General features: G+C 30.5%; 2 protein-coding genes across 4 annotated transcripts in view; one reads left to right on the forward strand and one right to left on the reverse strand.

Annotated features, from left to right (window-relative positions):
- Positions 1-8,090: 8,090 nt before the first annotated feature.
- LOC108693452 (methionine aminopeptidase 2) lies at positions 8,091-12,475 on the forward strand. The gene is made up of 6 exons (XM_018202405.1): positions 8,091-8,271; positions 9,844-9,918; positions 10,045-10,364; positions 10,938-11,342; positions 11,671-11,938; positions 12,032-12,475. The coding sequence occupies exons 1-6, from the start codon at positions 8,127-8,129 to the stop codon at positions 12,235-12,237; spliced, it is 1,419 nt and encodes a 472-aa protein (XP_018057894.1). The 5' UTR covers positions 8,091-8,126; the 3' UTR covers positions 12,238-12,475.
- Positions 12,476-12,679: 204 nt separating this feature from the next.
- Positions 12,680-21,863, reverse strand: part of LOC108693453 (protein FAM107B) — a 56,389-nt gene continuing 47,205 nt past the window's right edge. For 2 of the 3 annotated variants that reach the window (XM_018202407.1, XM_018202409.1), the window contains 3 exons: positions 16,949-17,108; positions 15,386-15,557; positions 12,680-14,784 (listed from right to left, as the gene is read on the reverse strand). In XM_018202407.1, the coding sequence (XP_018057896.1) occupies positions 14,695-14,784; positions 15,386-15,557; positions 16,949-17,108 (422 nt within the window). In that variant the 3' untranslated portion in view covers positions 12,680-14,694. The remainder of the gene's footprint in view (positions 14,785-15,385; positions 15,558-16,948; positions 17,109-21,863) is intronic. The other variant, XM_018202408.1, reaches the window with a different exon arrangement.

The following is a 21,863-nucleotide window of genomic DNA, read 5'->3' on the forward strand; positions in this document are numbered from 1 at the left end:
AATAAGATACATTATTGGCGTATATCTTGCACCAACGTTTTTCAACCATTTTCAATTAGCAACTTATTAAATAACGAGTCAAATTTCTCAAGATATATCAAGAGCAACATGCTTCAATGTTTTATCAGATCTCGCTAACATGACATTTAGAAATAAAAAGAAAAGTTGCAAAGTTTTTTTATTTTTTACTTTTCATTTTACTATTTTAAAAAATAATTTTATTGCGCAATGATGATATTGTTTTTGATAAAAGTAGAATAAGCATAATAACTTCGATAATCTTTATAATTTTATAAAACATTTTTTACTTAGCATTTCACTCATAGGTTTTTACTTATATTTACTATTTTTTATTTCTTTGTACTTTTTTTAACATTTTTGCAGAACATTTAGAAACCTTTTCACATTGTTTTATAAATCTTGATTTTATTGTGTGTTTAATTGCGAATAAATATTGTAACATGAACTATTTTGTTCCATGTCTCGTTCAGTTTAATGTTGTATGGAAATACGTATAAAATTAAAAAATTATAAACTTATGTTCTCGTCAAGTATTATGATATAACGACTTGTGTCAAAATTATGTCTAATTAAATGTAATATATTAGTTGATGAATAATATATTATATTGAATGCGCTCTACCTATAACGCTTTATTCTCACTTGCTTAATCTTACTTGCTTAACTCACTTAATCTTTATTATTCCTGTTCATTTTAATAAAAAAGAATATTTTGTGAAAGGGTATTTGAATAAAATAAATTTCAGTACATATAAAACTTTACAGATTTGTTTTGATCAGGAAATCCATATATATTTCATATACAAGATTATTATTAGTTATATTTTAAATTATTAATAATTATGTGCAATGGAGGATATTTGACATTTTTTTATGATCATTAAATGAATTCACAGACTCATTGTTTTCACACTGTCATCGAATGAATTTATAGGGAATGTAGAAGAAGATTCAGAAGACAAAAATGTTAGCGCTCGCGGGCGAATTCTCGAATTGTGACATATAAATTCGTTGATTTGGAAATTTTTTGACACTGTATTTGGAATCATATGCGTATTTTTTCCTAACGATTTAATGAATTAACGGACTTAGCAAATCTATGAACTGCATAGGGCAGCAACTAATTCAACTGGTATTATGTATCGTCGAATTGTTGTAAAAAATCACGAAAATGATTTTCTACCTACTTTCCGAATAGCCCGGAGTAAAGAATGTGATAAAAATGAAACATAACATAATTTGTCATTTAATGAATTATTTAGTAAATATTTGTTAAAATTCTAAGGATAGACTTCATAAAACTTATAAATTTCAGTTTAGACCTATTATGCGATGTTATGAAAGGTATATTAAGAAAAATATTTTCAATGATTATGTGTGGTGCTGTTGCAGGTGGAGGCAATCTAAACGTTAACGATACGTACGGAAGTCCAAGTGAATTAGGTAAAAATTGGAGTAAATAAGGATCATATTGAATTGTAGATTACATCCTAATATTATTTAAACTTTGTAACATAACAATTCCTTTTGTCAATATATGAAAATATTTTCTATTATGCATTTATATTTGTTTTAAGTATTAACACAAAAATTGTTTATAATGATATAAATTGTTAAAAATGGTATAAAAAATATGTAATATATTATAAATATGTAATATATATTCATACATTTAAGTAATATAATATATTATAGGATCGTATATTGTGTTGATAACACAAATTATAGAAATCAAAGCCTTAAACGGTCTGGATCTTAAATGCTTATATGATTCTGTGTAAATTTGTATACTATGTATGTAATCCTTTTAAACGTGCGCCAAAATGATTTTTTTATCTTGAAATGCTAACTTTATTGAACTACCACAAATTAATATCACGAATTAAAGTGACTAGCAATTTAATAAATTTTTGATGTTTTTTTCGCATCTTCGAAATGATCTTAATAATGTTGAATGATATATTAAAATCTGTAAATAATTAATTGTTATTGCGAAAAATATTATTTCGAACTCGGATCTTTTACATTCCGTGCGAGATTCCTAAGCAACGGAATATGCAAGAGTCCAAGTTCGAATCCCGGCCGAAGTAATATTTTTCGCAATAAAAATTAATTACAGATTTTCATATGTCATTTAATATTATCAACCCTCTACTCAAATCTGGGTATTTGTAACCCAGCATTTTCTTTTGCTTGTGTCAAATTGTAGTGCATCGATTTTTAACTAATTTTTTTTTTAATCTATCGTTTGAAGACTGGAAAAAAAGAATTTTTGAATTAGAAAGTTTAAAATTTAGCACAAAAGATATTTTATAATGAATAAAAAGAGATCGGAAAAAAACGTCTGAACTATGAAAATCGTTGGAATTACCCTTTGTGAGTACTGAGGATTAAGATCGTTTCGAAGAAGCGAAAAAGCATTAAAAATTTGTTAAATTGACAGTTAATTTAACTTGTGATATTACTGTGGTAGTTAGCATTCAAAACCAAAAAATTATTTTGGCATATTTCAAAGGACTATATATACATTGTATATAAATTCACACAGAATCATGCAAGCATTTCATGCAAGCAATCATGCAAGATCCAGCTAGACCGTTTAAGGCTTTTAAGTATATATGATATAAACATGTAAAATATACATATATCAAATGAAACTATAAACTCATTAATGTATCCACACATCGAATGAATCTATAAGAAATGTAGAAAAAGATTCAGAAAACAAAAAGCGCTCGCGGACGAATTTTCGAATTGTGACAATTAAATTTGCTGGTTTAGAAATATTTTGACACTGTATTTGGTATTATATTACATGAGTATTTTTTCCTAACAATTTAACAAATTAACGGACTTAGCAAATTAAACCTTTAAACTATAATATTATATTTAAACTATAATACAGCAACTAATTCAATTGGTAGCATGTGACGTCAAATTATTGTTAAAAATCATGAAAATAATTTTCTACTTTCCAAATGGCCAGAGTAAAGAATGTGATAAAAGTGAATCAAGATTTGAAATGGCACAATTTGTCATTTAATTAGTTATTTAAAATTATTAAATTATTAATTAGTATATTTAAAATTGTAAAAACATAAAATAATTTATAAACTTCAGTTATACCCACTATGTTATGAAAGGTGCATTAGAAAAATTCTCAAAGATTATGTGTTGTTGCAGGTTTGGATTCAAACTTAGAGGTGGACATTGAGGGAGGATATAACAGCACAATTTAACACAGGTTCTGGTGGCAAAGGTGGAAATGATGATGACAAGACCTCTACTAAATAAAAGCCGTATTGTGTACTAAATTATATTCTAAAATTATTTAAATTAGGCAAATTATATAACGACAAGAATACAATGGCTTGAAATACGTACATCATAAGCTAATAACAATAAAATTCCTTCGTCGACGAATAAATATATTTCTTATTATACACTTATATTTGTTTTAAGTATAAACATAAAAATTGATTATAATGATATAAATTGTTAAAAATGGTAATATATGTATACATATAAGTATATATGGCTATGTGTAAAATATATGCAGCAAAATATATTTCTTGGAATGTTTTATTCTAAACAGTGCATGGGAATGCGCGAAATGTATAATTTAAAGAGATTATGCATTTATTACATATATGGGGTGTCTCAAACCTTTTTATACTTTGCATGTAGACACATAGAGCGGATTAAAAGTCCTCTGTTATTTTGAAATTTTCGCAATATTTAATAAGATATTTATTTCTAAAGCTTGTCAAATAAGTAGATAAAACTTACATTTAGATCAACTTACATTTAGATCAACTTAAATCTCTTTCAGAGTTTTTTTTAAATAAAATATATTAAAAATTTTTTTTAGAGAATTTTTGAAGAAAAGATATTTTGAAGTTGTCTTATTCATCGATTTTATTCATTGATTTATTCTGCTTATTGGATATAATTGAAAAAATTGCAAAATTTGCAAAATGATAGATGATTTTTCAACTCAGTTTAATCCTCTATATATATATATCCAGCTCACAAGTGATATTTCAATAAATTTGGAACTGTATATTGCAAGAAATTTTATAAGTATAATAATGACAAATTATAATTAATTACATGAGAGTTTAACGGTACTGACGGAACTTCTTAATTTGACAGTTATTTGATTGCGTTCAGGCTGTAGATTCCTGCAGCCAAATACAAGGATTAAGTTCTTTACAATAAGGCAAATAAGAACTTCCCTCCTCATCAAAATATTCACAGAATTTGGCAAAAAGTGAGAGTAGTTGTATCAGATAAATATATTATTCAATAGAGATCACACACATCATTCCACAAAAATTAAATTTACTTTAGATGATCATACGTATTGCGTATTGCTATTTTACATTACTAGTTTTTTCTATAATAAAATGCGTATTTCGTTTAATTATCTTTTTTTTTTATCCAGTATTCGTGCGTTATTATTATATTCTGAATCTCAATGATGTTTTCTCTCATTCCAAGTCCTATCGCATGCCGTAAGCAACAATAACGTTTACTCCGCTACGCATTAAATTGTTAATCGGCTAATTTTAATCGAATTTTGATACGTTATATAATAAGTTTGTTAAGTTAACTTATTTAAGTTATAAAAAGATTAAGTTAAATCATAAAATAATTTTAAATATTTAATTTCAAATATTTCAAATTAATGCACGCGCGCTATAACATGTACATAGAAAGTAGCTTATATATTACATTAAAATTAAAATTATCGTTTATTATTTACTTTTTTTATTTTTTTTAACTATCATTACAATTTTTGAATTGTTTTTCTTATTTGATCTAGCAGCGCTAAGTGTTACTTTTTTAATTTACTTTTTTAATTTTTTGTGATAACATTTGACTGGACAAAGTAAATGTAATTCTGTAACGTTTTGAATAATATTTTGAAGGAGAATTAAATAACTACTACTTTGGTTGAAAGAAAAAAATTTTTGAATGAATTATAAATATTTCATATAAAAAGAATTAAAGCCATTTGGATAAGAATAGGAAAATATTTCAATAGAAATAAAAATATATATACATACTTATTAGGTTTCATTATATGAAAATTAAAAATAGTACCCCTTGGTTTATGTTCTGTATTTAGTTTGGTATGGGATTTAACTTGGAACTTGTTGATATCAAATCTTTTATATGAATGGTATATAAAATTTTGTGGAATTTAATTTAGAGCCAGTTGATGATATCAAATCTTTTATACACGAATGCATATCATTAGAATTAAATAACAATAAAAGATACGTACCACTTGGATTTTACTTTTTAATTTGATATAATTTAACTTGGTTAGTTAAGACTATCACATTTAGATTTTAATTTTTAATTTAGTTTAATAATAGTTTTTTTCTAGGAGTAATAATTTTTAACAGAGAATATTAAAGCTGCCATTACTTGGTTTGGAATAAGAAGACCTTCAATAAGAATATCTCTGAAGAAAAGTTAAAACTATTATTATTGGGTTAGAATAATAAAAAGAATAATAAATATTAGATGTAGGAAAAAATGACGTTTTTTTCATTACATCTAACGGGAAGAACGCCACGAACTTTTTCCCACACCTAATACATAAAGTAAATTTTATTTTAGAAATTGAATTTTATTCAACGCTTGCACATTTCCTAGTAATTATGATTATACTTATATTGTATGTACAATTAGTATTTGCGCTGTAATTGTCAACTTCTCAAATTCATACATTATTCTCGATCATTAAGAAGCAAGAGACAATACTAAATGTAAAATAAATAATGCAATAAACGATATCTAACTACAACACACTTTCAGATATTTTAATTACCCGTAATAACCAGAATTCGGATCTTGATGCTGTTTTTTTCCATTCCAAGCGTCGCGAGAAATAGTATCGTTTACATCGTTATTATAATGAATTTAATCTGAATATTGTCGAATAAAAGTAATGTTTACAGTTTATTTTTTTTTTACAACACCTACTTACCTGTCTTACAAATCCAAATTCATTTACTATATTATAAACTTAAAGCCAATAGTTTGCACAGCTTTTTATATATATGTAACTTATATATGATTGTATAACTCAGTTGCATATACACACGCTGGATAGTCATGCGGATGTTTCTTATTTTTCTTCTAAACATTATATTATGTTTTTAGTATGTGATCTAGCAGCGCCAAGTATTTACTTCTTTAATTTTTTGTAATAATATATTTATTTTTATTCAATTTATTTGTATTATTTATTTTGTATTTGATTTATTTGTTTTAATATTTTTTTATCATAAGAAACGATAAATTAATATTGTTTAATAAATATTTATTAATCTCTACAACACAATATTTCACAAAAATTGTAACAACACTACTGCAACATTGCAGCATACATTGTGTGTTGTAGCAATTTGTAGAGATTTTGCAGCGATATTGCTGCAAATTCCGTGCTGTATGGAAAAATATTTTTTTTTCTCAGTGTAATGAAATAAGATATACACATATATTTAATTTTTAACTTTTAATTTTTTAACTTTTTTTTATTTAATTTTTTTAAATAAAAATTATTTACATTTACATCGCAGTAACTTTAAAGTGACGTATTGCGAATATAAGTACGTGTCAAGTAAAAACGTATACAAATAGGTTCCGAAAAAAAAGGATTTTTACAGAAATTTACATTTTTTTCGATTTCCAAAGAAAAGAACTCAACATAATGTCATAATGACATAATGACAGCGCCAACTTCAAATAATTACAGCAACATGGCGGCTTCTGGATATTGCTCTTCTTATGTTAAAAATGTGCAAGAGTATACCTTTTATACTTCCATTATGATAACACATAAATCGCGAATATAAAGAGGGCAGCAATGCATAAGAAAATAAACCAATTAAAGTCCTCCGTTTCTTTTCTTTCCATGAAATAAAGAATTTTGATTGGTTGAATTTCTTATGCTTTATATGCTATGCAAGATTCTATGCTCCTCGCTTAAAGCGTGATAACTTTTGTTGACATGTGATTACTGTGTTAACATGTGATAACTTTTTGTCAAACTAAGCAAATAATGATGTCATTAATCTGAGTATGAAATACTCAGTTCATTTCAGACTCAGTTTCACTTGTGCGCAAATATTGCGCATACGAAATTTTATATTTTTCTAAAATAAAACATCAATAATATCACATTATGTTGCAGTAACATAATGTGATATTATTCGACTGTAACAATAAAAGCTACAGAAAAACTAAGAAACAAATTAATCAAGAGTAAAATGTCGAAATAAGTTTTTATCGGTACATATTATATTTATAACCTATACAATAAAAATAAAGACTCAATATAAAATAAATAATAAAAAAGAGGCTACGAGCCAATAAGTCACTTTAATGCTAATCCAAAAATAATGTGAAATTAAATTTCATATAATTGAATAAACATTTCGACCTACACAAGGTTATCAATGTCACAACGTACCGATAATTACGAATACATTTAAAGTCGTATAAAAATTAAAATTTTAATAATATCTAAAGTCATGTTAAAATATTATTAATATAAAATTCGTTGCAGTATTATATATTTTATATTAATAATGTTTGCCATGATTTTGGATTTTATTAGGATTTTTATGTAACCTTAACTGTTACTACTTACAATTACCGGTTCTTTGTAACGTTAATTATAACCTTGTATATATGTCGAAATGTTTGTTCAATTATATGAAATTTAGTTTTATTTAATTTAGTAAAATAATTTTCAATTTATATTAAAAGAAGTAATGCGTATATATATTTATTACTTCTTTTAATATAAACAGAAAATTATTTTTAATTGCAATTGTTGAATTCATTTTGTTTCACACAAAATCCTATTTTTATATGCACTGGAAATACAAATAATATCATAATACATATATCGATTTTCAAATAGAGCGCTCAAATGTTGCCAGACAAGATGGCTGACCCTCCCAATAAGCTGGCTTTATGCTCCGCGTCCAGATATTCATATGTCCATGGTATAACAGTTTTAGATTTTTCTGTGACCTCTGTACTCTGTGGTTTGCCGTTATTCGTGGTTATTCGCAAAAATGGCGGCCGTGCTGGACGAGGTCGGCAAATCTGCTGAGAAACTCGTGGACGAGGAGAAGAACGAAATCGTCGACGAGGAAGACAAAACCGGAGCGGCAGAGGCGTCGAAGAAGAAGAAGAAGAAAAAAAAGAAGAAGAAGGCCGGTAAGTTTTATTCGAGTATTGTCCTTAAATGACAACGTGTCAAGTGTCTCACCTCGATTTTTTGTGGCACGCAGTCCCTAATTGATTTAATGAATTTCCTATCCACATCGTTATAGAACCGATCACAAAGTTGTCGGGACAATTTACTCAATTATTCTTTTAAATGTTCGTAAACTATTCATGAGATTTTGTTTAAATCTGCAAATGGCGCGAGTACGTTGTTGATCATTAAGGTATTTGTATTTAAAATGGAGTAATGTAAACTCTTCTCTTGAGAAGTTTCAAATGAGAATCGCTTCTTCGAATGTAAAGTAATGTGGAAACATTTTGTGTTTATATGTATTGGTAATTAATCGTAATAAATGATGAAAATTCGATCCTATGTTGTTATCAAATTTTATATCCAATTATGAAAGATTTAAGATCTTTTTTAATAATTGAACTAATGTATATTAGGTGTAGTAAAAAGAAATCCATTATTTTTGCATGAAATTGAATGGAAAAATAATGGATTTCTTTTTATCACACCTAATATTTTTGTATTTAAAGTAAAATGAATATATATTTGGCATATTTGGCAAAAGCAAGAAGGAGAGTTCTAGTGCAGTTCAGTGCGGAAATAAAAAACAAATCTTTGTTCTTTGTGGCTGCCTATAACTTTCTCTTTACATTCTTTTAGATTATATTCTTTTTTGTTAAACTTCAATAAATATATTTCATCTTAAGTACGAAAATTACATATTTAACTACAAAGAACAATCCTAAGCTTAAACACTGTGACTTTGAAAATAATGAACTTGAAACCAATTGTATGATATTGGAACATTGCAACTTACAGAAAGAACACTAATTATAAATTTTAAATTCCAAAAATTCATGTATAAGTTATATGTATCCAAAGCCAATATGTATATGAGGATCGTTTTGATCCTAACATAAAAACAAGAAAATATTTTTTCGATTAAATTCAGTTTTATTTTTCAACATAATCTCCTTTTAAGTTGATATATTTTTCCGAGTGATGTTCCCATCCCTTTAACCCATTCAAATAATAGTTAGCGTCTTGCTCTGCAAAATAGCTTCGGATGTGATGACCTTCTCATTTGATGAAAATCTCTATCCTCCGAGTCAAACTGGCAATGATTAAGTTCTTGCATTTGAAAGACAATACGCGCAAGCATGATATTCGATTTTTTTCATTTTTACAAAAACATTGACATCGATTGATACAAATGACTGTCAAAAAACAAACTGAGCGTCCATAATTTTCACAAGTATCTTTTAAGGCATGTATGATTGTATTATAATACTAAAATGGTTTTGACGAGTAATGCTATATTGAGGCTTATAACTTTTCAAACGACTCGTGTGTGTGTGTGTGTGTGTGTATGTGTGTGTGTATGTATGTGTGTGTGTGTGTGTGTGTGTGTGTGTGTGTGTGTGTGTGTGTGTGTGTGTGTGTGTGTGTGTGCGTGCGTGCGTGCGTGCGTGCGCGCATGTGTGTATAAACATAAAAGTGAAAATGTGTTATTGATTTTCTATGAAATATTGATAATGGAAATGTTTGTACAGGTGCTGGAGAAGCTAGTGCAGATGTGCCAGAAGGGGAAGAAGATAAAGCTAAGGATGATGATGCAGTGGCCGAAGGTATTGTCAGTAATTTCTAATTTTTCTATATTTTTATAATGATAATAAACTGAAATTTAACATTAAATGACTCTTGATAAATATTCATGTCACAATGATGACAAATTATTCGATTGAAATTTTTAGGTACCACAGAGGTGAACAACGGCGAAACCGAAGAGGTCAAAAAGAAGAAAAAGAAAAAGCGTAAACCCAAAGATAAGGGCGGGGTTAAGCAGCAGACGGATCCACCGAGTATTCCTGTGTCGGAATTGTTCCCGGATGGTAATTTTCCTGTGGGACAAATAATGGTTCACGGACCCGCCGGGGTAGACGACAGGATGGCCAAATTGCGCTTCACGAGCGAGGAGGCGCGTGCCCTCGACAGAATGCATAATGATATTTATAATGAAGCCAGACAGGCAGCCGAAGCGCATCGACAAACCAGGAGGCATATCATGGAATGGGTATGTAAGTCTATGTTATTGCGAGGAAACATGTTTAATTTTCAAATTTTTAGAATAAATATTGAATTGTATTTGTTGCGTAAACAATATAAAGACGTTTATACAGCAAAAAAAACTTAAACAGTGTAATGTAGACTCGCTGATTAACAAATGCTGTTTTTAGGGAAAAATCAGAAAAACAAATATGTTGTTTGCCTTCCGTTTCTCTGTTAGACAAAGTTTTCTATAGTTTAGTATGGAGAAGGCGCGCTCCAGTATATAACTCACTGGATTGCTCTAAAATTTTTTACCTCACTTTTACTAAACTTCAAATATCTATTTCATATAAAATGTATTCTAAAATTTTTAAAGTAAATATCCCCTGAAGAATGAAATCTCACTCTTAAAGATACAAAATTGAGTCATTCTTTTTCAAGATTAACTCAATTTTCAACTCTTCAAAGTGAGATCTCACTCCAAAGAATTTAGAATAATAAGTCAGCCACAAATAATAGACCTACTGTATCATTTGCGTACTTAGAAAATACTTGAAATCACAGTTTTGCAAATGTACTTCTTTAATGAATTTCGCAGATCAAACCGGGAATGACTATGATAGAAATTTGTAATGAGCTGGAGGAAACCGCTCGAAAATTAATAGGAGAGGATGGTCTTCTGGCTGGATTGGCATTCCCGACTGGTTGTTCCCGCAATCATTGCGCGGCTCACTATACTCCGAATGCCGGTGATCCAACCGTTCTCGAATTCGACGACGTCACCAAAATCGACTTTGGAACTCACATTAATGGGCGAATCATTGATTGTGCGTTCACTTTGATTTTCAATTCCAAGTACGACCCGCTGATTGAAGCTGTTCGCGATGCCACCAATACCGGTATCAAGGCTGCTGGTATTGATGTACAATTATGCGATGTTGGTGCTGCTATTCAAGAAGTTATGGAATCATACGAGGTGGAATTGGATGGCAAAACGTATCAGGTATGAAAGAATGTTATATGCAAAGTGTAATTTTATTTGATTTAATTAATATTTTTTTCTTGATTTATGATTATCTAATTATCTTTGAACAACACAAAATATTTTATAAGAATATAATGTGACTATCTTTAATAGCAAATATCAGTTGATGTCAACTAACTGAGCTTTAGAAATATATGATATTTCTAATTCACAAGTGCTTACATTTTAATTCAATATTTAATCGAAAATATATGAAAATATATGAAAAAAAATTAATAGTTAAAGAGTAATAAGAATTTAATCATTAAATAATCATTCAATAATTATTTAATTGAATCTTTTGTAGGTGAAATCAATTAGAAATCTGAATGGCCATTCGATTTCACCTTACCGCATACACGCCGGAAAAACGGTACCAATAGTTAGAGGTGGTGAAGCAATCAGAATGGAAGAGAACGAGTTCTATGCGATCGAAACTTTCGGATCTACTGGTAGAGGCGTAGTTCACGATGATATGGAATGTTCGCATTACATGAAGAGTTTTGATGCTGGTTTCGTGCCATTGAGATTGCAGAGCAGCAAGTCTCTTCTCAACACTATCAATAAGCATTTCGGTGAGAAACCTAAAGATGCTTGATTAATTAAAAAAGCTTTATTTAATAACAGATCTGAGAATTCGAATACTCTCCATTTTATTCGTGTTTTAGGTACTTTGGCTTTTTGTAAACGTTGGTTGGACCGCGTCGGTTGTACCAAATATCAAATGGCGCTGAAGGATCTTTGCGAAAAAGGCGCTGTAGAAGCGTATCCGCCATTGGTCGACGTCAAAGGCTGTTATACTGCTCAGTTTGAGCATACACTCGTTCTGCGTCCCACATGTAAAGAAGTCATTTCTCGCGGTGACGACTATTAAAGCGCAGCCGTTGTTTTACATGAATTATTATCGGATGTCAAGATGTATTTTAATCTCGATGTAACATCATTGTCGAAGCATCGAACACTCTGCAATATTTGATGCGAAAAATAATTATTGTAATACGTTAGTAATGACATTTCTGAGTGTACTATCCGTAACTTCGGTTTTTTCTTAATCGCAAAAAGGTACCAAGTAGCAAAATTCGACTATAAAAGCATATATACCAACAAAAAAACACCGGGTGTTTCCATGCGTGTCGTTTAAATGTGTCTTCTTCGTATTTTTAATTTTTTTTTTTATTTCTAATATATATACTTCGAGAAAAGGATCTTCGCTGTTATATTTCTCGCAACGTTTTTTTATTCACTTTATTACTGATTTCTTACACGTTGGAATAGAAATGACGGGGTTGATGTTTAGTGTTGAATAAAATATATTTGGAATCCGAGATTTTATCATTGTGATGATCTCTCTCAAGATCCTGAATATCTTGATTAAATTTATGTTAAACTAAATATGACAAACGTAAATTAGCATATACATAAACGTGTACATACAACTGTACAAAAAGAAAACGAAAGTATCTTCCGTTCGTGGCTCCTCTATTGGTTGGATATACGGGTATATTTTCTTAAATGCGAGTTATATATTATAAGAGCTTTGTGTGTGGATCACTTGATAAATTAAAGTTGTAACAAACTTAACGGTTTATATTATTTTCGATCTAATGATGCTACGTACCTTTGTAAGATTCGTCAATAATGAGCCACAAAATATAGTTAAATTTAATGTCGATATTTAAATACGTTTAATAATAATTGCTACTATGCAAGGCAGATTTGTCTTACTGCCGTGTAACGAAGTACAAGAACACATGGTCCCGCGGAGTCCTGACTTTATTCGTCTCTTGTCTCCTAGCGGAAACTACTTTTACTTTTAGGTGGCATCACTTTCACGTAATCGTAACGATATAATTTTGTTCAATTCTCAGAGATTACCTGAAAATAATGTTAAACTCCAGTTGATCTGTTCATAGCTGCTCACTGTGTCCAGAAGTCATCACGATAAATCGGTAATTTTAACAATGAATCATGTGAATAGTTGCACGTTAGCTTCACGTTAGCTTTAATCGTTCCTATATTTATCGTGAATGAGTTTATTTATTTCATGATGTAAGAAAATGAAAAAAACGAAGTAATGCCACCATCTAAGCTTCGTACAAAATACATTCTATCTATGTGCCCGAAATCGCGTCAAAGATCATGGAAAACATCGTCGTGATTTTCTGGAGAAAAGGAAAGGGGTACTTGCCTTCGACACGAAGAGAACTCTTACACAAACGTGGATACGTATCGCGGATATCCAGGTATTTACGGTTCATGACGTGCTCGAACGATTAATCCTAAACGCGACGAAAACGAATATCATTTTGTCTGTAAAATGATAGATTTTATTATTTATTACAGTGTGTAGACAAATGTTTCAAGAGCGATCCTTGCAAATATCCGCCATTGGCGATTTTTATGACAATTTGAATATTCTCAAATAAAAAAAAATTTAATATCGTTTAAGATCAAAGGCTCAGAGCAGAGACAATTTTCCATTTCAATAATCGGCAAACACCATCCACAATTAAATTCTTTCGCGTTATCTCGCCGTTAATCTACAACTACTATCTATTATCGATCTGTCCTACTGTGCTATCTCGTCGCTGATGCCTTCACAACGAAATCTTCGTTCTTGTAAGAAAAAATACGTCGATTATTATATCCGAGTCAACGTTAGCACGTACAATATAATTGGATTACCGCGATTACCGCATATAATAACGTTATCGTGTTGACATACTAATTGGTCGTCAAACGCATACTAAGCTCGACTGATCTACTATTAAACGAAGACACGTAGTTGGTTGTTGATTGTATTGTACATTAAGATACCCGATATGCGTTTTATTTGAGAACTTGTGTGCTGCTTGATCTGGGGCAATACGCACACGACACTATAATTTACGGCGTCTAAACTGACGCGTCATAAAGATAGTCTTTAATTTTCGAGACACGATGTCATTTTGGTTCTTTGTGTTGTTTGGGAATGATTTTACGACAGATTGGCGCGGCGATGTGGCGCGTTAAACATCCACGAAATGTTCCTCGAGATAGATCCCAAGCGATTCTGCTCGTGATAGCAATTAAATGCGCGCTCGTTATGTTCCATCGTGTTATCTTAACGCCTAATATTAAGATCTAACGCCTGTTACAACACGCGTCTTCCGACGCGCCAAATGATGCCGTTAATAATCCTTGTGTTAAGGAAATCTTATCGGGTTATGCGTATGTACATTGATTGCAATCGATAAGGCGCTTAAGGGTGAAATTTCGAGCCGCTCTCTTTAAGCGGATCGTCCTCTTCACCCAGGCGCGACATTTGCGCGATCTTCGATTTTCGCCAACTTCACTGGGACTCGGTGCGCGGCCTCAGTTTCGCTCTCGCCGTTATCAGAAGGTTGCTCGGCGGCTCCATCGTCGTTCGCGATTGCTCCTGCTATAAAAAAATTATTTAATAAAGAAATCAATATAAAGACTAACAGATCATTTAACTTGATCATAAGTTGTATATTTGAATTGGAATTATTTATATTTATGCATCTTCTATTATTTCGATCGAATTTCATAAGATGTCAAATGATCGATAATCTTTAAAGATTTAGGATTTAGAATTTGAGGATTCTAGAGAGGAACTAAGGTTTCAAAAGATTGATAATCCTTGAAGATTAGAATTATAAGCTGTTACCTAAACTTTAAGTTTTAGGCTGTTAGAGAACTAATCACAGTCGAATATAAAAAAAATAGTCGACTATGGTCAATTCCTTATAACTTAAGACTTAAAGCTTAGGTAGTAATTTATTATAATATTAAAATCTATTAAAGGATTTTTAAGGATTCTAAAAGTGAAGGATTAGAAGTGAAGGATTCCAGTAAAATGAAGAATACAAGCGTAAAAACTGAATAGTTTCTTTCGAGGATTTGGAAATATAAAGATTTAGATGTCAGGATTCGAAATCTAAAAATATAATATGTCGATATAATAATTTCACAAAGTAAAAGATTAGAAGAATAGCTAATTGCGCCCTATCTCGGATTACCGTTAGTTGAATGTGTCTTGCTCTCTGCTCGATCGCCCTTTGCAAGGCAGTCCTGGGATCGTCTTTGTAGCTTTCCTCACGGATCCTCTCAGCTTCCCTCCTCGACGCAGCTTCTCTCTGTTTTTCCAGAGCACGTTGCAGCTCACTTTTCTGGTTCAAGACGTTCTTACCACTGCAGACAAAAAGGAGAAGCGTACATTTAATGAATCTGAGACAAGCCTTTTTGATTAAAAAAAGAAGCGACTTTCGTTGCTGAAATAAGCGATAATCTCTAGAGTATAAAAATTGAAGTATGTTAGAGAAATGCAAATATCAAAAATAAAATCGAATATACGAAATAAAATTTTGAAAGAAATTCGTAAATAAATAAAATACATGATTCTTAAATAAATAAAATAAGATTTTGCGCGTGCATAGTAATAAAGATATATACATTTTACAGGACAGATAAGAACGCGTCGTAAGATTACGTTGTAATCTCGATCGCAAGTGAAGAAACCACGCGTGCGAATTGGCGTGAATTACGTGCCAAGGTAAAAGTCGGTAAGCGTGAATCGCTTAATTCCATCGAAGCGTGAAGAATCACAGGTGCGATGCGCCGAGTATGAGCGCGATCACGTACTGATTAGACATAAACAGGGGTTTAATGTGGAAACATATTTGATGCTATCACGATTGACCGCGATCGAAAATAAGTATATCACGTGAGAAATAATGATTTATCAAGCGAAATTTGAACTCACACGATCTAGTACTCGATCACGCTCGGATTAACGCACAATAAAGATAAATTTGTTTTACAGTAGCACCAGCTTTCATCAGGAAGTTTTTACACGTGGCTAATCGGCTTTCCATTTTCATCGCGAATATTAATCACCTCTCCTTGTATTAATTAATAACATTAATTAATTTTAAACGCATGAGAGAAACGATAAAGTATTTACTTTAGGGGGGATCTCTCTCTTTCGTTCCGACCTTACCGCAGACGGAATAAATAACGTCTGTCTAAATAAAAAACTTCTCGTCAAGAATTCAGTCGAAGAATTAATGAAATAAAATATATTCAGAGAAACTTTACATAATGAATTTATTAAGAGAAATTTTATATAAAAAATTTTATATAAAAAAAAGATTTTAAGAAATATCTTGCGATTAATTCTGTCAGTAATTCTAGCCGAAAAGGAACAGTAAGGTGTAACGTTTCTAATTTAAGTTTCCAAATTCTAGTTTATGTCATTATTTAAATCGAATAAAAAAGTTTTTATTGAACTTGAAGAAATTATAATTTATCTCTATGCTGTAAAGAGATATAATAATTTTGTAGAAATACTATTTTCAACCTAACCTAATCTTATTACAAAATTGTAGCTTAACTATATTAACTTAACTATATTGATGCTATATTATATTGCGTTATGTTGATTTAAATCTGTCTGTTATGTTATAAAATTTTAATTAAAAGCATTTAATTAAAAAGCATTTTTTTTTACGATTCGGAATAATTGAGAGAACAGAAGGGTCAAAGTAATTTCGTGTTTCAAATTTTGAAGGAAATCGACTTACATTTTTTGGTTGAAGAGTAACTCTCTGTGAAGATCCTTATGATTAGTGGAGATAAGGCAAGGGTTATATGGTTTCTTCGGCAAAATCAGACCATCTGGTCCCATATGAGGAGCCGGTGGTGGTGGAGGCGGTACGCCCAGAACCGGTGCCATTTTTCTTCCTGAAAAAGAAAATACAAATTCGATAACGCTCTCCTGAGACTCAAGCGGTATATCGTATTTGCATGACAATCGTGAGCATCGCTTTTTTGTTCTAATAAATTTCTAATCCTCACACAAGAAATCATTTCGCTCTTCCAAGAATTCGAGAGGATAAGTCAAAAACAAAATTGTATTATCGTTTATATCGATGAAATATCATAGACGTTTAAATCGTTGAAATTGTTTATGTTGCAAACATTATTATTAATATCAATAAAAAATCTGTTCTTCTGTGCTATTTGCACTTTTTGTAATCAACATTTTTGCTTTCTCTCTTTTCAAACATATTTATTTTAAGTATAAATATTTTTAGGATATTTCAAGCAACGCGAACAGATTTAAGATTATTAATATATAATATTACATTATAAATAATTGAATAAATAATGTTCAATTTTCCCAGTTATTAAAAAAGTTAAGTTAGCCTATCTTTATTGCTTAACGTCTTTCGTTTGTAATAGAAGTAGTCGCGTGACTGAAATTGAATAGTAATCGTTCACCTGGTTTTTTAGCATCATTACAAAATTGCAATGTTAATTCAACTACTTACATTATGAAATTTTAATTAAAGAAAGATTTTTTAACGCTTTGGAATACTCGAGAGAACGGTAAGTGAATATTTCTTCGGTGAGCCATCCATAACTGAAGATTAAATGAAGTTTTGTGAATTGTTTTCTTCTCGACAGAATAACGGCTCGACTAATGCACACGATCTGCACGATGCACTCTTAAGTTGGCGAAAGTACAGCCCATGATGTAAGAAGACCAGGAATTAATTAACATTGTGCATAATGACTGCTGAATATAATTTGGAGCAAATTTTTGATCCGTGGCAAATTTCTAATAGCACAGTTTTATATTAATTTATAAAATTTGGTACCAATTTCTGATGTCATCCTTATCCAAACAACACACATGTCCAAAAACGAAACATAAGACATCTTAATTCCTAAAAGACATCTTATAAATATATTAAAGGAAAAAAAAACATGTTAAAGATATGTAAAAGACATCTTTAAGACGTTTTATATCTCAATTTTAGACTGCTGTCTGAGTACTTTGAACTGTGCATCCTTGAAATTGGTTCACCTGGTCTTTTTACATAATGGCGCATCCTGTGATAAGTATTCACCTTCTAACAACACTATTCTCGCTCTGACTGAACTACCCTGTTCACACATCGTCGTATCGCGACTTGTGAGACACTTCCTCAGTACACGAGACGTATCAAAAAGAGAAGTTCTATATATATTTGTAGGGCTTCGCGGATATAGTTGCGTTAATGGGATCAGGGGGCCGCGCAAATGGAATAGTCGCGGCTCAAGGTGAAACAAACGGTGTGTTTCCATTGCGAATGAACCGGGTCGAGCGTTTTAACCCTCTTTCGTTAGATCTACATTCGAAAGGCACGCGAGAGACACGTCGACAAGTCGCTTAGGCCTAACATACGATTAACAATCGGACAACTTTCTCGACGTCAATATATAATAACATCAGATACAAACGACATAGATAAATAAAAGAGAGCAAGGCTGCCTTAAAACGTAATCAATTTCCAATATTGTTGAATATGGATTACAGATAAAAAATACGAGAGATCCGAGTTCAAATATCAGCTGAGGAAGTTTTTCCTAATAAAATTATTTATAGGTTTTAATGAAGATGTTTATTAAGATCAGATTATGAAGATCTTTCTAAGATATCTATGAGCATCAATATTATTAAGTTGCTTGTGAATTTAATTTATGATGTTACTACTTTAGTTCTGTTAGGATTGTGTTTCAAACTGAAAATTAAATTTGGCGCGCAGTTTGCAGGATTGGATACGAGTACGTAAATTCACATTGAATTATTTAAGCACTAAAGATCCAGCTTGATCGTTTAGTGCTTTTATTTGTTATGTATTCATATTATAATCTTAAAAGATACTTGTTAGTTCAATACGGATGAAAAGGATGTAATAAAATTATAAAAAAAGAACTGGACAAAATGATTACAAGGACATTTGCCACGACGTTTGTCTTGCGTGACCGATCGTTCGTTCTACTTCCGTTCCCTTTGTCAGAAAAGACGCAACGCGTTTCCAGATAAAAATCAAATCGTTTCGAAATTGTAGTTTCATACTAAAGAATGCAATGAGATTTTGTTTGCTATCGAAGGTTTCACCTTCAACGATTTTCGTTGATACTCAGAAGGTTCGCTTTCTGATAATAATATTTGTCGTCCGTTACTTATCATCATTTATTCAAGATTATTTATCATGGTCCTACTAGATTGATGCAGCATGTCATTTCCGTGTGCCTGTCAAGATAACGTTGTGAAATTCTCAGTCAAGTTGAAAAGTTAAAATGACGCCATTCAATTGATGTATTTAAATTGATTTTCGGAATTTATTCATTTGTAATCGACAAAACATTATTATTAACATTAGTTATTAACATTATTATTGACATTAGTTAATAATAACAAAATTATAATATTGCATTGGTGTTATAATAGTATAATGTTATAATGATATAATATTATATTATTATTAGTTTTAAAATATTTACATGTAAATGAAATATTATTAACTTTTTACATTTTAAAGATTGATAGAAATACCTACATATGTGTAACGTAATAAATTAGAAGATCGCAATTTACTTATAAATTCCTCATGTAAATCGTGAGTTCGAAACAATGGAGGCATCTCGCATGTAATATATTATATTAGTATGATGGAAAAACGAGCAAATTTATTTCGAGCCGCCCGATGAAATGTTCGATCGAGTTACGAAATGAGGTCGCGAAAGTAAGCGAACGTTTCGTTCACGTGCACCGCATACATGAACTGCATACGCGATTTTATGGAAATCCAGTGACAGGAAGAGGTCACGATATTTAATCAAGTGATCTCAAATTAGAAATGTACGATAAAAAATTCAAATTAAATGTATAAATTAAATAATTTTATCATTAAGTTTGCTCCTCCATTGAATTTAACAAAAAAAAAAAAAAAAAAAAAAAAATCGTCATTGAATAAAACACTACGCGTGCGTGGAGAAAACGCTCTTTCAACTTATTGAAAAAATAGAATACTGTTAGGGAAAACATTCTTAAGCCGATTATTCACAGGCGGATGCGTCTGCTTTGTTTGTTTATTCGCAAAGTCATTGACTTACCACGGCGGTGCATTGATCCGAATTTTTGAAAGCACAAGATAAGCCGGCGGCAATACTTAAGTACATACAGTATGCAACGCATCATTAGTATAGATAAGTACAGCACCAAGATAAGCGAGTACTCGAGCTACACAACAATTAGATACGAGCGCACGTAATCATTGAATGATGAATGACGGAAAGTATATTTCATTTTTTAATCTTTCTTCAATGTCAAAAGATATTCAAATCACGTGTCATAAAAAATTTCTCAATAGAACAAGATTACTAATTGCTTCATTGCAGCTACAGTACTTTGCTGCACCGTCGAGTTTACATTTAAATAATAGTTTACATTAATACTTTTAATCAAAAACGTAATGAACTTTTGGTTGAAAAGACGAGTGTATCACTTTTGTGAAATCTAAGTTAAAACTATGTTCCCGCTAGAAAGTACACAGTTTATTTAATAAAAACTTTATTGATTATTTCATATCATAAATTTTTCTTTACACATAAATTAATAATGGATCAATTTTTATTTACGATGTTTTAATTCTACTTGATATTCCGTGCATTTTCGTCGAATAGTGGTTTAGGTTTATCGAAGCATGATGTACAGAAAGATGACGTTATACATGACAATCGAAATCGGAAGCCCGTTACGCGATCACCTACTTACGCATGTCGTGCATCGTCAGCTTCGCATAGAAAATAATCACTGATCCCGATTCAATTTACAAGAGATTGCAACATAAGTTAACTTAATACTTATGTATATACAGAAGTACTGACCCCACGAGAGATAAACCAATGTACGCTTTTAGAAATAAAAATTTCTACAACTTGATCGTAAATTAAATTCACGATTAACTTTTCTCTTTACTTAAGCCACCGATAAGATTTTTCTTATGTGAATAGAGAAAAATCAATACAATATTAATGTCTTATTTATTTATATCTTATTTACTTATCCATCTTACTTATTTATATCATCTTACTTATTTATATCTTTTTAAGAAATAATAATATTATCGATATAAAGATAAAAAAATTAAAAATTTTTATTTATAGTACAACTATTAATAAAATAAACAATTTATATTTAAAATAGATGTTAATAACGTTAAATATTTTTATAATGTATTTAAATAGTTTTTATGACGTTTATCAGTTTCTATGCTAACGATTTCTAATCTAACGATTATTAAATTTTAATTCTGTTGCTTGGATAATTAATTAATTGTTCACATTATAACGTGCAGTTAAAATAAATTAATATCTACGCATTAAATTTAAATTTTTACAAACTTTATCGAAATCTCGAGATTGAAAAATATATGATGCCTTAAGAAAAGTCGTGAAAGACGGCATGTATCGCATTCTGTCGAGTGCTCTTTTATTACCCATTCATACACAGAACTGAAAAGAGACTGATAATACAAAGCCGAAGAAAGTGCACGCAGGTAACAGGATAACATGATTATATAAGAGTGCAGTCATGTTTACCACTTTATTGCACTTCAATAGAAATGATTGAATTTCAATCTACTGTGCGCGTAAAGTCACACG

The sequence above is a fragment of the Atta colombica genome, unplaced genomic scaffold, assembly GCF_001594045.1.
Source record: "Atta colombica isolate Treedump-2 unplaced genomic scaffold, Acol1.0 scaffold9, whole genome shotgun sequence".
Lineage (NCBI taxonomy): Eukaryota > Metazoa > Arthropoda > Insecta > Hymenoptera > Formicidae > Atta > Atta colombica.